This window comes from Chiloscyllium punctatum, chromosome 17, assembly GCF_047496795.1.
Source record: "Chiloscyllium punctatum isolate Juve2018m chromosome 17, sChiPun1.3, whole genome shotgun sequence".
NCBI classification, from domain to species: domain Eukaryota; kingdom Metazoa; phylum Chordata; class Chondrichthyes; order Orectolobiformes; family Hemiscylliidae; genus Chiloscyllium; species Chiloscyllium punctatum.
Window position 1 is genome coordinate 83787950 of NC_092755.1, and position 16266 is coordinate 83804215.

Here is a 16266-nt window from a genome sequence, read left to right on the forward strand (position 1 = left end):
AGCTGAATTTCTCTAGCCCCTTTTGGCTTTTTATTTCAGATTTCAAACATCTGCAATATTTTAATTTTGTTTGAATCTGCCTGTATCATGAACCTCTTCTAGGATTCTTTCCGTGTATACTTAAAATGTTTCCTCGCCCTCCTAGGGATTCCTGCTAAAACCAAGCCCCGAGTTGAGCCATTTGTTTTGCGTCTGGTATCGGGCATGCCACAATGTGTTCTGCCTAGCGGAACTGATTTTGAGTGAATATTGCCTCAATGTTAGCTTGGAAAAGGATGCTTAGGTTGCCTTTCTTGCCATTGCATTTGGAAGATTGTGCAAAGGTACTACTTCCCCAGGCTTTGAGATGTAGGTTATCCAAGTTTTTAAAGTGTATAGTGTTACGACAGCCCCCCCCGCCATTAATCTAAACCAGCAACACAGAAAAGATTTACCCTGTGCTGCAATCTGTGAAATTTTGAGGCAAAGAACTATCCCAAAGTCATTATTAAACAATAAGAAGTTATTAATTATACTTTGAAAGTCTGTTGTGGTTCTCTTCGCCAATTTGTGTTGCAGACGTTTCGTCCCCTGTCTAGGTGACAGTCTAACAGAATAATTAACTAACAACTATTTACTCAATTACTAACGACTCATTTATCAAAACTTATCTTTTACCTTCCCCTCTACAATACTGATCCGATAAAATCTCCAATTAAGATTTACCAAAAAATTCAAATTTCAAAATCAGCCAGCTGTTAAATCTTCTCTTTGTATCTTCCTTTGTAGATTTGCTCTTCAAGTCGGTGTCGATGTTTTTTTCTTTGCAAACACTTCAGATGGGTACATCTTGGAGAATTCTTACGAGCAGCCTGCACCTGTTGGACTTTTGGCAGTTTTCTCTCAACTGTTCAATTTTTTTTCTGGTTTTGTACACCAAAGCATTGATCATTTTATTGGCTTTACTATTGTCAAAATACCAAATTCAAACTTGATTGGAGTTTGGTATCTTGGGGCATAATTCGGCTAATTGGTTTAAATTTGAATTTGTTTTTGTCTCATAGCAACCCAGTCAGTGCTAACTGCTCTGACCCAAGCGTTACATTGTTACCTTGTTCCAGACTTTCTGCGCCTAAGTCCTTGCTAGCTTTCAACTCTCTTAGAGGTACAGTACCCCTTACACCTTCATAACAATAGGAGCACAGGAATTGCTGCAGCTTGGTAAACCATGCCTTTAATCTCAGACTTGAGATCCAGCATTCAATATACTCTTCTGAGTTGACTAGAGGCTGAGCTGGCACTTGGGAGTCTGTGATGAATTTCTTAGTCTATGCCAAGAGTAGGCTCCCAAGGCTTGGAAAATTGTCTACATTTTCTGGAATCTCACCACTGGGCTCAATTCTTATGGGATGGCAAGGGTGTTTTGCTATGGGAGTTTGCTGTTAGTTTCCTGAGTGTTTAGTGAAAAAACATGTTTGAAATGCTTTGGCAGAGGAATCCATGATCTGGAACTTACTTTCTGATTGAATGCAAGTATCATTTGGAAACTAAAATGATGACTGAAGTTGGAGTGGTTTTGGTTTCAGATGTCCATGCTGACAAATGGAACATTTTCCAATTTCTAAACCTCTTGGATATTTTCAGTACAACAGAAATCCATTTGGCTCATAGCTCCATGCTAATACTTTTGATAGGACAAGATTGAACTACAATCACCATTTTGCACATCCCAATAGTTTGTGACCCTAGTTATTTTTTTAAAATGGATCTGATGTAGGGCCACTCTGTGCTAATTCCAGTTTCTGAGGAGCAACCCTATGTGAATATATTGTTCTTTTTTTTTCTATAACTGAACTTTGAGTGTTAACCTGATAGTGCAATATTTTTTGACAGATGTAAATTTTGGCGAGAAGTGTTTGGATGGAATATTAAACAACAACAGCTATGAGTCTGACATCCTGAAGGTAAGGTTCCCTCTTTGAACAAGCTTCAATTTTTTTTTAATGCATTCAGTTTCTAGGCCTGTATTTGGTTGACCCTGGAGTCCTTGTTCTGCACATTTTAGCTAGCCAGGTGGACTGCTGTTTCACATCCCTTTTATTGCTTGTACTATGTTAGTGTTAAAGACGAGAGATATCAAAGAGTGACTTGGAATGACTCTTGTATTTCCTATTCAGTTAAGCAAAAGAATAGGTCTTTTTGTTAGGAGTTCTTAATGCACTGAACTACTATATGATTTACATCATGATTTTGACATTATCATTAAAATTATGAAGAATAGTTAGGCATGCCTACATTTCAGTGCACATCAGAGGCAGTTATTGTTTGAAACTAAATGAAACTGTGCTTTGTTCAATGTATGATTGCTCCAACAGTGATTAAGAGGAGCAGCAGAAAATATGTTTAAGGTGTTAGTCAAGAAAAGGAGTTTGGTCAAGACGAGCAGATGAATGCATGGCTGAGGAGCTGGTGTATGGGAGGAGGATTCACATTTTTGGATAATTGGAATCTCTCTCTTGGGGTAGAAGTGACCTGTACAAGAAGAATGGATTGCACCTAAATTGGAAGGGGACTAATATACTAGCAGGGAGATTTGCTAGAGCTGCTCAGGAAGATTTAAGCTAGTAAGGTGAGGGAGGTGGGACCCAAGGAGATAGTGGGGAAAGAGATCAATCTGAGACTGGTACAGTTGAGAACAGGAGCGAGTCAAACAGTCAGGGCAGGCAAGGACAGAGCAGAGAATAAGGTTGGACTGATAAATTAAACTGCATTTATTCAATGCAAGGGGCCTAATAGGGAAGGCAGTTGAACCTCAGGCATGGTTAAGAACATGGGACTGGGATATCATAGCAATTACAGAAACATTGTGCAGGTTTGGACAGGAGTGGCAGCTTAATGTTCCAGGATACAAATGCTACAGGAAAGATAGAAAGGGAAGCAAAAGAGGAAGAGGAGTGGTGTTTTTGTTAAGGGATAGTATTATAGATACTGAGGGAGGATATTCCCGGAAATATATCCAGAGAGGTTATTTGCGTAGAACTGAGAAATAAGAAAGGGATGATCACCTTATTGGGATGGTGTTATAGACCCCCCTCCCCAAATCGTCAGAGGGAAATTGAGAAACAAATTTATAAGGAGATCTCCGCTTTCTGGAGGAATTAATAAGGTGGTTATGGTAGGGGATTTTAACTTTCCAAACATAGACTGGGACTGCCATAGTGTTAAAGGTTTAGATGGAGAGGAATTTGTTTAGAGTGTACAAGACAATTTTCTGATTTGGTATGTGGATTTATCTAAGAGAGAAGGTGCAAAACTTGACCTACTCTTGGGAAATAAGGCAGAGCAGGTGACTGAGGTGTCAGTGGGGGCCAGTGACCGTAATTCTATTTGTTTTAAAATAATGATGGAAAAGGATAGACCAGATCTAAAAGTTGAAGTTCTAAATTGGAGAAAGGCCAATTTTGACAGTATTAGGCAAGAACTGGCAGCACAGTGGCTTAGTAATTAGCACTGCTGCCTCACAGCACCAGGGTTCCAGGTTCAATTCCAACCTCTGGTGACTGTCTGTGTGGAGTTTGCACATTCTCCCCGTGTCTGTGTGAGTTTCCTCCGGGCACTCCGGTTTCCTCCCACAGTCCAAAGATGTGCAGGGCAGGTGATTTGGCTGTGCTAAATTGCCCATAGTGTTAGGTGCATTCGTCAGAGGGAAATGTGTCTGGGTGGATTACTCTTCAGAATGTCAGTGTGGACTTGTTGGGCCGAAGGACCTGTTTCCACACTGTAGACAATGTAATGTAAAGTTTCAAAAGCTGACTGGGGGCAGATGTTTGCAGGTAAAGGGACGGCTTGAAAATGGGAAGCCTTCAGAAAGGAGATAATGAGAATCCAGAGAAAGTATATTTCTGTTAGGGTGAAAGGAAAGGCTGGTAGGTATAGGGAATGCTAAAGAAATAGAAGGTTTGGTTAAGAGAAAAAGAAGGAAGCATATGTCAGATCTAGACAGGATAGATTGAGTGAATCCTTAGAGTATAAAGGCAGTAGGAGTATACTTAAGAAGGAAATCAGGAGGGCAAAAAGGGGTCAAGAGATAGCTTTGGCAAATAGAATTGAGGAGAATCCAAAGGGTTTTTACAAATACATGCAGTAGATGGGGGAGATACTAAACGAGTATTTTGCATCAGTATTTACTGTGGAAAAGGATGTGGAAGATGTCCAATGTAGGGAAATAGATGGTGACATCTTGAAAAAAATGTCCATATTACAGAGGAGGAAGTGCTGGATGTCTTGAAATGCATAAAAGTGAATAAATCCCCAGGGTCTGATCAGGTGTACTCTAGAACTCTGTCGGAAGCTAGGGAAGTGATCGCTAGGCCTCCTGGTGAGGTATTTGTATCATCGGTAGTTATAGGTGAGGTGCTGAAAGACTGGAGGTTGGCTAAAGTGGTAGCCTGATGTCGGTGGTGGGCAAGTTGTTGGAGGGAATCCTAAGGAACAGAATGTACATGTATTTGGAAAAGCAAGGACGGATTAGGGATAGTTAACATGGCTTTGTTGATTGAGTTTTTTGAAGTAACAAAGAGCATTGATAAGGGCTGAGCAGTAGATGTGATCTATATGGACTTCAGTAAGGCATTCGACAAGGTTCCCCATGGGAGATTGTCTCGCAAGGTTAGATCTCTCTGAATAGAGGGGGAACTAGCCGTTTGGATACAGAACTGGCTCAAAGATAGAAGACAGAGGGGGATAGTGGTGGTGGAGGGTTGTTTTTCAGACTGGAGGCCTGTGACCAGTGAGTGCCACAAGGATTGGTGCTGGGTCCACTATTTTTTGTCACTATATAAATAATTTGGATGTGAACATAAGAGGTATAGTTAATACATTTGCAGATTACACCAAAATTGGAGGTGTAGTGGACAGTGCAGAAGGTTACCTCAGATTACAATGGGATCTTGATCAGATGGGCCAATGAGCTGAGGAGTGGCAGGTGGAGTTTAATTCAGATAAATGCAAGATGCTGCATTTTGTGAACGCAAATCTTAGCAGGACTTGTACACCTCATGGTTAGGTCCTGGGGAGTGTTGCTGAACATAGTTTCTTGAAAGTGGAGTCGCAGGTAGGTAGGATAGTAAAGAAAGCTTTTGGTATACTTTCCTTTATTGGTCAGAGTATTGAGTACAGGAGTTGGGAGGTCATGTTGTTGCTGTACAGGACGTTGGTTAGGCCACTGTTGGAATATTGTGTGCAGTTCTGGTCTCCTTCATATCGGAAAGATGTTGTGAAACTTGAAAGGGTTCAGAAAAGATTTACAAGGATTTTGCCAGGACTGGAGCATTTGAGCTGTGGGAAGAGGCTGAACAGGCTGGGGCTGTTTTCACTGGAGCGTCGGAGGCTGAGGGATGACCTTATAGAGGTTTACAAAATTAAGGGGTATGGATAGGGTAAATAGACAAAGTCTTTTCTCTGGGGTGGGGGAGTCCAGAACTAGAGGGTGTAGGTTTAGGATGAGAGGGGAAAGATATAAAAGAGACCTAAGGGGCAACTTTTTCCATGCAGAAAGTGATATGTGTATGGAATGAGCTGCCGGAGGAAGTGATGGAGGCTGGTACAATTACAACATTTAAAAGGCATTTGGATGGGTATACGAGTAGGAAGGGTTTGGAGGGATATGTGCTGGGTGCTGGCAGGTGGGACTAGATTGGGTTGGGATATCTAGTCAGCATGGAAGGATTGGACCGAAGGGTGTGTTTCCATGCTGTACATCTCTATGACTCTCTGACAAGGGAACTCCCAACACTTGCAGTAGGTCTGTGGAATCTTTAATTTCCTCAGCAGGATTTGAATCCATCAGACCCAAGCAGTGAGTCTGATACCAAATGGGTCAATAAAGTGTGGCACTGGAAAACCATGCAGTAAGTCAGGCAGCATCTGAGGAGCAAAGCATTTCGGGCTTGACCCTTTCTCCAGCATCTGCAGTTCTCACTATTCTTAATACCAAATGGGCCAAGCTGTGAGTTCAGTTAGCAGAACGCTGGCTTTTTGATCAGCCATTGTACTCTTGATTTTCTCTCGAGACAGTACACCTATCCTAGCTGAGAGAACAGGTGGATTAACTACTCCCAGGCCTTCTATGCTGCTGTATGTCTACATTTCCCCAATTGTGTAAACCTGACTGTGATCACATTTACTCCTCTTGTGGGCTGTGGAAACAAGCCCGTCGAAGTTTTTTTTTTGTTTTTTAACTGTACAAAACCCATCTTATCCTTCCTTTGGTTTGACATTCAACATTCAATTAATGCAGGAGAGTCACTACATCGCTTCAACAGATAACTCATTAATTTAAAGGGAATTACTTTACACTTTTTTAACTCATCATTAAACCACCGTTTCAGCTTTTAAAAGAATTACTGTCTTGTCTTCTAATCTGTGCTGAACCAACAGAAATGTAATCTTAGACTTGACACCGACATTAAGAGCAAAATAAGTTGAGAACTCGATACCAAATATGCAGCATATAATAATACTGCATTGCACCATAATCATGTATGGCATTGCCTTTCAGAATTACCTTTCATCTAGGGGCCTTTCCTGGAAAGAGATGCTGCAAGAAAGTCTTTTACATCTTCAGAGAGGAAGGTTTGTTCTTACAGGTATGTATAATTTAAACGGGTAATTATAATTGAAATGTTAATGGGGTATTCTGAAAATAAATGTTTAAAGAAAATCTTGCATTTTGTTAGCACCATTTATGGCCCCAGGAAGTCCTGGAATGCAAATACTTGAGCAAATGAAGTGCTTAAAATGTAGCCACTGTTGCAGGAAATATGACAACCAATTTTCATGTGATGCGATCCCACAAAACAAAATGGCATAATGGCCAGGCAATTATCTTATTGATGTTGATTGAGGGATAGGCTGAAGTGCCTCAATTGGTTCATGAAGGTTTGATCAAAATGAACATCAGAAGATGCATATGCTTTGATATAATGCAGATTTATTAGCTTCAACTAAATATATTATCAAAAATGACTTATTTGCTTAATAAAGTGATTTTCTTATACATATTCAAACAAGTGAGTCCCACCTTAAAACACCTCATGACATCTGGCACTTGGAGCTCAATGTTAATTCCCATGGCACTGGTCGTAAACTCAGTCCAGTGAACTCTGAAAAGTCTCTGATATTAGTTGTATACGGGATTTGATATTGTACGCTGTATTGTCTCATCTGAGTACTTTCCCAAGCATTCCTGGTGTGCAAGCAAATCCAAATCCAAACTGTCTGTTCCCACACATGGCTACCTTCTTGCAAGACAGCCTGTTCTCAATACTTTTCCATTCTCCATCAATTGCTTATTGATATGCCCAATTATCCTTAATGATTGAATTTGGCAATTGTCATTTTTGGTATCATAACTAGAGATGGGTATTTGCCAGGATACTTGAGAGACTTCCCTTGCTCTTTGAACTGTGCCTTAGTATCTTGTGCTTCCACCTAATAGGGCAGACTGGACCTCAGTTTAACATCTCATCTGATGGTCAGTTCAGTCATACTTAAGGGATGAGCTTTGACCTTTGTGGTTGAATCTCAAGAGTGGACAAATAATACAATTTTGCAGTTATATTACCTGGAATAAGTGACCACATCAAAATTTAAATTGGATCCACTTTCATATTGGAATGCATATTTTTCTTTGAATTTTTCAGTGGTACTTTACTTTCTGAATGGCATTCGTATGTATTAGATAAAAAGGCAATCATGGTCATCGTGTTTGATCTACGTGGCACGTAGTGATTACTGTATATGGTAACTTCCAATGAAAGTAAATTGTGGTAATAGCCCCTGCTTTAGCGTTTTACAGTCTTTAATAAATTGGAATAATGTTTGACTATAAGTTTGTATAATCAAAAACATGAGTTTAATTCCATTGAGGTCTGAGTTGCATTTACCCTTTATTAATTTTTTTTAAAAAACAGATTATCATGTCACAACAAATGTTGTCCTGTGCTACTGCTGTGGTTTGCATAACTTTCGTGAGCTAGCTTACCAGTACAGGCAGAATATTCCTGCCTCAGAACTTCCAGGTTAGTTGTCTTTAATAACTGGTTACCAGTTTTTGAGAAACTGGTCACTTTGTTTTTGTTCTCACTCATATCCTCAGGACATCTCAAAACACTAGAGAAACGATAGAAATATATTGAGGTTCAACCAAGTTCAACCATCATCAATAAACTGACAAATATCTCTCCAAATATGGATCAATTTCATTCAACTTATCTGAGAATAAAATTCCTAAGCACCTTTAGGAACTGTGCAGCAAATCAGATTTTTTTTTCTAAATAGATCCTTTTTCTAAATGGAATTTATTTTCAGCCACTTTTCCTAGAACATAAATCCTAACTTAATTGTTTCGACTACGTTGAATCAATTGATCACAATTTTTAAAAAAAACTTCAACATTACACATTGAATAAAGCTCACTCCAAATATGTTCCATTTTCAGATTCCTACATATGAATACATGTAACTTCTAGCAGGCATAAGTGAGTCACATTGCAAGTCCAATTGATAACTGTTTAGTAGTTGGGCTTTCAATGTAGCTCACCTAACACTTGCCAGAAGCTGCATGTATTGATTCATAAGAACCTTTCATTTCAGGAAATAGTAACATGTCCAGATGTTGTGATTTTTTTTCAAGCTAAAAGCATGGAATGCAATAATTACTTAGCGTGTTCTCCCTGACAACATCTCAACCAATCAGTCACCTTGCTGATAGATAAGCACCCTTTTCTTGTGCAGCATAAATGTTTGTTCCCTTGGAAATGTCATTGTGTCTGCTGGACAAAGCAATTAAATTCTGCTGGATAAAGTGAATATTTAATAGGAATAAATGTGTTCATTTGACAAAAGAACACTTGAAGAGATAAAAGTATACAGGCTTAAATTAAGTGTAGATTGTACTGTATTTAATTTGACTGCATGTGTGTATTTTAAAGCACACTATCAATTGTGCACTGGTTTTCAGCAGGACACCAGCATATATCTGTCTATTTATCACATTCTGTTTTGTCCTGTGTATTGTAATGAGGTAGAGTTATTCAAGGTAATCCTGTCTTTAAAAATTGTTTTTCTACATTACAATTAATTCATCTTAGAGTCTGTAACTGCACGTCCAGATTGCTACTGGGGCAGGAACTGTCGCACCCAGGTTAAAGCACATCATGCTATGTAAGTACCAAATGCAGGTTAATTACATCTCTAGTGTTGAGAAAGTTTTGAATATATTGCATGTTACTTTACAGTTTCTCTTAATCACTGCCTAAAATTCAATAATGTTTGCCACTGTTGATTAACAGTCTATAAACATGCCAATTTATGATGTCTGCATTTTGACTCATCGGTGTTTAGATTTGGTGGCTAGAGCCTGGACTATGCAGTTTGCCTCCTGGCCTTCTGCTTTGTCGACTTCATGGCCTTGATAAGTGTTCTTGCTCTTACCATCTTTTGGCCTTGCTTACTGGTGTCTGGTTCTTGCCACTTTGTATTCCCTCGCCTTGGTTGTTGATTCTTGATTACATTAGAGATGTGGTGATAGCACAGATTATAGAGAGGAGACTTTGTGTCAGGTGGAGTAGAGTGAAAGAGATAAGATGAGAAGAGGGACTTGGGAGCGAGCATAGGAGGGAGGAGAGTGCAAGAAGTGTAGTGAGTTTTAGGAAGATGGGTGATAGAGGCGTGTAGACATGGTGTGAGAATGTAAGATGGAATGAATGGAGATGAAATGCTGCTCAGAATAAAAGAGAAGGGCCAGGAGGGAAAGGTTTACCTGACAGAAGGGGGATGGTAGGAAGACAAAAAAAAATGGGACGGGTTGGAATGGGAGGCATGGGATGGGGTAGAAATTTGTCAGAGGGATGAAAGGAATTTCAAGAGGTACTGTTGAAACAAAAAGTTTCACTGCAAATGATTTACTTGTCGCTGTTATTTTGAACAAGGGTTACAAAACTAGTAAATGTCTAGTGGCATTTCTAAAGTCAGGGGACGTGTTATTCCCAAATGATTATTGTGCCATGTACCAGTCAATACATTATATGGTAAAATGGCTGTTTGTTTTAAGGGCACATTTCTGGGCATTAAGATACTGACTTGAAAGAAGCTGTTTGTAGCTGTAAAGGAGCCCTGTTTTGTCGCCTGTCCATTTAGGGCCTCAGTTTTACCAAACCAGAGCAAGGGTTGGTCAAATATGGATTTGCTACAGCAAATGATCCCAATACCCTCATTGCTGAGGGATGTTTATTTAAAAACTAATTCGAAACACAAATAAATCCGAATGCTTCATCTGCAACTAATCTGAAAAATCGGCTTTTCTAATGTTTCAAATTGGCATCTGATTGTGAGATCTCAGCTCTTCCAAATGAAGCCAATAGGCTATTTGGTTGTGTTTTATTGTTCTATATTTTAACCCTGAGTATCCCAGCTGGCTTTTATGCACCGCCAATTTTCTTCATTCCATCATTGTTGTGCCTAGACTCCAAATCCTGGGATACCCTCCCTAAATCTCTTCACCTCTCTTGTCCTTTAAGACACTTATTAAAACACTCCAAACATGTGTCACCTATTCTAAAACGTATTTTTGTGGCTAACTGTCCAATGTTGTTCGATGCAATACGTTAGGACACTGTAAATCATTAAAGACAATACAAATGCAAGTTGTTAGTTGCATCAGTCAAATATTTGGAACAGACAGCTTGTACAAGACTTGTATGCATGTATGTTTTCTTGTAATATAAATTGGAATTGGTGTTGACAGCAAAAAGTGTTTTGAAGTAAGTCAGTTGAAGAAAATCTTGCTAATAACTTGCTTTCTTGCAGGAAATTTAACCACATCTGTGAGCAAACACGTTTCAAGAACTGAAGATTCTCAGCATCAGAGCCATGCAGCCCCCTGCAGATGAAGTTTGAGTGACTTTGAACTTCAACAGTTGTCTTTAAGAATCTGTTTTTATACAATCAACCTTTTGAGTCTAGGGGTCATTGTAAAGTTTATTATACCTAAAAGTTGAAACCAAGATGAACCACATGGTAGAAAATACATCTGTTTTTCTACCATTTGGTAGGAAGCTTGTGCTTTGATATTTTTTAAAAAGTTCTATATTTAAAAGAGCACACAGTTTCAGAGCAAGGCCTGCAAATATTTGCTCTGCTGTATACTGCTGTAATATCACATTTTCCACATAAAATTGATTATTCTTAATGTTCTTTTGTTACTGCTGTGCAGTCAATGTAGGAATATAATTTTTTTATTGATGCTTAGAACAACTGGAGCTAAAACACTTCACAGTGTTTTTATGGGACAGTTGTCTGGGGAAACTCAGTGACTTGACCATAGAAGCACAGAGTTGCAATGTAAAATTCCCTGCATTCTGAAGCATTCCTTGCTCAGCTGACCTCTGGAAGCATTTGAACAATATTTTTTGAAGCTGAGTATTGTAAAGGTTTAAATTACAATAGGAAGATTCCCTTAAATTTATATTGAAAGCCTGCCTTTACTTTTTACTGCATACTTCCTCCTAATGCAACATTAGCTTCTGAAAGGGCCCAGGCCCAGCAGCTTAGTGTCTCAGGTATATGTGATGGTTGCTGGTTTAGAATATGTTGACCACCAGTAGCTGTCAAGGATAAAACAAAATCTTCTGATAGAAATAAAAGTCGCTCCTTATCATTTGGAGTGATTTCTTTTACATTTTTTCAGGGATTTCTCCAATATTTGGAAGTCTTTATCAGATTTTATTGCCTCCTCTTTTGAGGTTCCTCGCTCGACTTACTGTTCTATCCAGATCAAAGGGCCGTTCTCCATTTGAGGAGCTTATATTAATGAGTATCGATAGGCTATTTGACTGTAGAATCTTTGCAGACAAGCTGAAACACTTTCTCCATCATCCATTCTTATAACTTAACCAGTGTACGAACGCTGACTGACTGTTATTCTGCTCCTTATCTAACACCATGGTATTAAGAACATTTAGGCACAGGGTGGTGTAATTTAGGCCGTCAAGCCTGTTCCATTACTTTGAGAGAACATGGCTGATCAGTTCCAATCCATTTATTTGCCTTTGCTTTGGCTCCTTGATAATAATACTCAATGGAAAAACAATGGTCTTGTAAATTCCATTGTTTCAGGAAGTTCTGGGTTTATAGTATACCTTGTGTGGGGAAACAAATCCTTCCTGATTCCACTCCTCAACACTCTGAATCTAATATAAAGATTTGTAACAACCCAGAAACATAGCCCTGTGCTAAACTTTCCTAATGTGTGTGGCTTGGTAATTTTGCATAAAGTATTTTTCAATGGGGTGGGGAAGGCTGTAATCTTCTGTGTGGCTAAAAATCATTGCAGGTCAAATTAAGAGTGGATGGGCACATTCACCTCTAACTTAAATGGATAAATTCATTGTGAGACAGTAATGTCCCAGACTTGATTTCCAATTCATAGTGTTAGCTGATTTTATGAGACTGAAGGGAGGGTTCTGAACTTGATTTCAAAGTCCCTGCACAAATATCCTGCTGTCCACTGACATGCTGCTGGTTCATAGTCAAGTAAAGACAATCCTGGAGGTTTAGTATGATCCATTTCATGCTGGGCCAGTCTGCTAACTCAATATCTGGTCCTCAATTGGAAAGTAATCACCGAGTGAGATGTGGATCTGTCACCCAGCAAGGAATTTTCAGAACAGATCAGGAGAAAATTGAGCTGAAGAAATTAAGTTACTTTTCAGTATATTTAATTTATTTTGCTAGGCAAAGTGTGCATTCTAACTTTCAACTACTTTTACCCAGAATGTAGTGGGAAAATGAAATGTACGATCATGTGGAATACTTAAAATGAATAGTCTAAAGATGCATTTATGGGGAAATGTTGATAGGCACATAAGGAAGAGGAAATAACTTTTGATAGTGGGCAGAGCTTATGGAGCATAACCACTTGTTTAGATCAGTGAAGGCTAATGGCTGTTTTTGTGCTGCACATTTTAAGCCATTATTCAACTTTTAAAACTTTAAACAGTTGTCACAATTTGCGAAGCAATAGAAGTATTTCCTCTGGATCTGTACCTAAATCTCAGGATCGGGGAATGAAGACGCCTTGATTTATTGTTTATTTTAGCAATCGAAAATACAATTTCAGCTGTAAATTATTGTTGGGATAAATGAATGTTTTACTCATGGGAGAAAAAGCCAGAAAAGAAACTGGGTTCACACCTGGAGGGACTGCACTCGAACAGTTGCTCCTCGGTGAATCACGTCTTAGTCTAGGTCCTTCTGTACAAGCACTTTATTTTGATAAAATACTGAATAGCAATTACAATTTATCATTTGAGATGAGCAAGTGATTTAGCACTGGAATGTTTCATTTTGCATGAATGTTTATAGCTGGTTTACAATCTGATCTGAAGCTGCAGTAATTTTAAGCAAAAATTGATGGAACCTAGACAATTTCATCATTGACCATTTTAATATGAAGTTTTCCAAATTTAAAATCTCACCTTTCCACCAATTGGCATATATTGTCCTTGGTAGGAAATATGCAATCCAGTCTATTCCCTTGGAAACTGGGCTTTGAAAGAGACTTACATTAATAGGATTGAAGAGATCTGATCTTTTCTTTTATACAGCATAGAATCATCTTAGACTAAAGGAGTTTATTTAAACCATCATCCTTGAGCAAGACCTTTGAAAAGACCATCCAATTAGCCTCACTCGTCTGCTGTTTCTTCATAGCCAAGCATGCTTCATTTTCAAGTACTTATGCAGACCCTGTTGAAAATTCCTATTGAATCTGTTTTACCCATCCTTTCAGGTAGCATGCATCAGAGCACCAAAACTTGCTGCATTTATTTGGAAGAAATTATCTGCTCTCCTCTTATCTCTCATCAATTACCTTTAAACCGGAGATCTCTGGAAGCCCAACACAATAAATAAATCCTTGATAATTTTGAGCACATGTATTAAAATATTCTCTTGTCCAAGTTCCTTGTAAGAACAGCCACAATTTCTCTAGTTTCTCTACATAAATAGTCCTTCTTCTCTGGTACTATTGTAGTGAATCTTACCTGCGCCCTTTAATGTTTTGTCCTTTCCCAAGCACAGTGCCCAGATTTGGTGTCCTGTGTCCCCCATTATAAAGCCCAAAACCCCACTGTCATGTTTGGCAGCCTTCTCAACTTGGCAAATATTTGTCCATGTGAAACTCAAATTCTCTTCCAGAACTCCATTATGTACTGTTCCACTTTGTTTAATATCACTTTTCTTCCTTTCAAATGTATAATTGAATTTTTCTCTGTATGAAATGTTACCTGCCATCTGTCTTCCCAGTTCATCCGTCTTTGTCCTCCTGACTTTTACTGCTATCCTCCTCATTGACAAAGAACATACACCCGATTAAACAATGTTCCCTTTAATCTTTGACACCTTGCCTTTCCTGTTTAGAAGACTAGTATTAAAGGTAGTTTGATTCCATGAAGTCTGATAGATCTCATCTCATTTGCATAAATTGGAGCTCCTGCTCATGATATGCAATTCCTACTGTGTTAATCAAATGTCTTCCCACTGAGGCCATCACCAAACACCCTAGCTGGCCTAACTTTGCACCCACCAGGATAGCTGCTAACATTTTCCTCATCTGTTATTCAGTAGCATCACATTTATTTACCAAGTTGGATTTGTGACCCTGGGTTGGATTTTTGAATTGAGTCACAGGGTTTGTGATTCTGTGGCAGGGCTCTAGAGGGATTTAAGGAAATCTCAAATGTCTGCAATAATTTTTCAGTGCTATGTAACACTGCTAAACTGGTAACTGTTGCTGAAAAAATGATGTGTTTTATATTGATTAAAAGCAGTTTGCTGAACTTTGTCTGAATATCTAGTAATAGCTGCAATGCTTAGCTATATGTTTGATTTGTTAATGTGTAAAGTCTGGTGTTTTGAATTGGACTTCTCAGCAATCTTAATCCCCATTGAGTTGCTGATTGCTCGGTCTCATGGGTTTTACAGCTTGCATGTTTCCCAAGGTTCTGATGTCAAAGCTGCTTCACAATTATCTTTTAAGAGTTAGGGAGATTAACGAGTTTTTTTTAACAAAAGAGGAAACTGGAAATCTGAAACAAGCAGAAATCTGAATAGTTATGTACAGAAGTACATTTTTGCCATCATATCTGTTCTGCTGTCCTAAGGGGAATCACCTCTTGCCTCTCCCCACATCCCTGCATATTCCCCTCATTCAAAAGGTAAGAATATTTAGGAAATGTAAAACAACTGTACGGCACAGAAGAACATCCCATTTTCCAGTGTATGGTCTGTATCCTTAGAGCTTAGGGAAATGTTCTAAGACCACAGCATTCCAGGGTAGACATGTAACATTACAGCTTGCCTCAACAAAACCAAGATGCTGGAAATCTGAAATAGAAGCAAATGAAAAAAAAAAAGACCTAAAATATTGTCTTTCTATCTCCAGGAATGCTGTCTGACCTGCTGAGTGTTTCGAGGATTTAATCATAACTTGCCCTTTTCTGCATACTTTCCAATATTCTATTTCTGGTTTTGTTGATCAGTGAATTAAGTAGTAGGCATACATTTCCGATTTTGCATGCTCCAAATAAAAATAGCGTTCCTGGATGGAAGGAGCTGTTGGTGATTAAGAGTTAGATTTGTGTAATTAAACACTGAAGGAAGACTGTGCGGAGACTGTTACATATCCAGGAATGTCTCTAAATGTGACAATTCCTCGATAGCATGCACATTTTCTTCCTCTTTTTGTCTATGCAGCACTTTATCATATTCTCAGAATATACAAATACTTTGCAAGTGCACAACATTTCCTATATGATCACTGTTCTGTACAAGCAGGATTGCTGACAGAAAGCTTCCACCAATAGCAGACGTTCCTTACCACCCGGCCTGCTTCTTGATGGGATTTGGTGAAAGGAATGTAAAATAGAGTGTTGGATATATCGCATGTCATAAAATTGCACTGACTTATGGGCCTGGATTATGAGTTGACCGCTGGAGCAAGGTTTGACATTAACCTTAAAGTTCCACTATGAACACAACTATATCCCTGCTGTTAGAAGCAGCTTTATGTAAAGTAGGCATTGCAATTAATAGCTCAATCCATGCAATATAGTATTTTGTGTATATTTTAAAAATTCTGAATGAGTGCTTCTAAGTGGTGTTCTCCCTACTGGTTTATGGGAACGCACAGTGGTACAGGTAAACAAAACCTAGTGGAGAAAGGAG

At 38.8% G+C, this 16266-nt stretch overlaps 1 protein-coding gene across 3 annotated transcripts in view; it reads left to right on the forward strand.

Annotated features, from left to right (window-relative positions):
• chfr (checkpoint with forkhead and ring finger domains, E3 ubiquitin protein ligase) overlaps positions 1-14879 on the forward strand; it is a 53378-nt gene extending 38499 nt beyond the window's left edge. For all 3 annotated transcript variants that reach the window (XM_072587717.1, XM_072587718.1, XM_072587719.1), the window contains 5 exons: positions 1873-1943; positions 6539-6626; positions 7953-8060; positions 9132-9204; positions 10849-14879. In XM_072587717.1, coding sequence (XP_072443818.1) covers positions 1873-1943; positions 6539-6626; positions 7953-8060; positions 9132-9204; positions 10849-10891 — 383 coding nt within the window. In that variant the 3' untranslated portion in view covers positions 10892-14879. The remainder of the gene's footprint in view (positions 1-1872; positions 1944-6538; positions 6627-7952; positions 8061-9131; positions 9205-10848) is intronic.
• The last annotated feature ends 1387 nt before the right edge of the window (positions 14880-16266 follow it).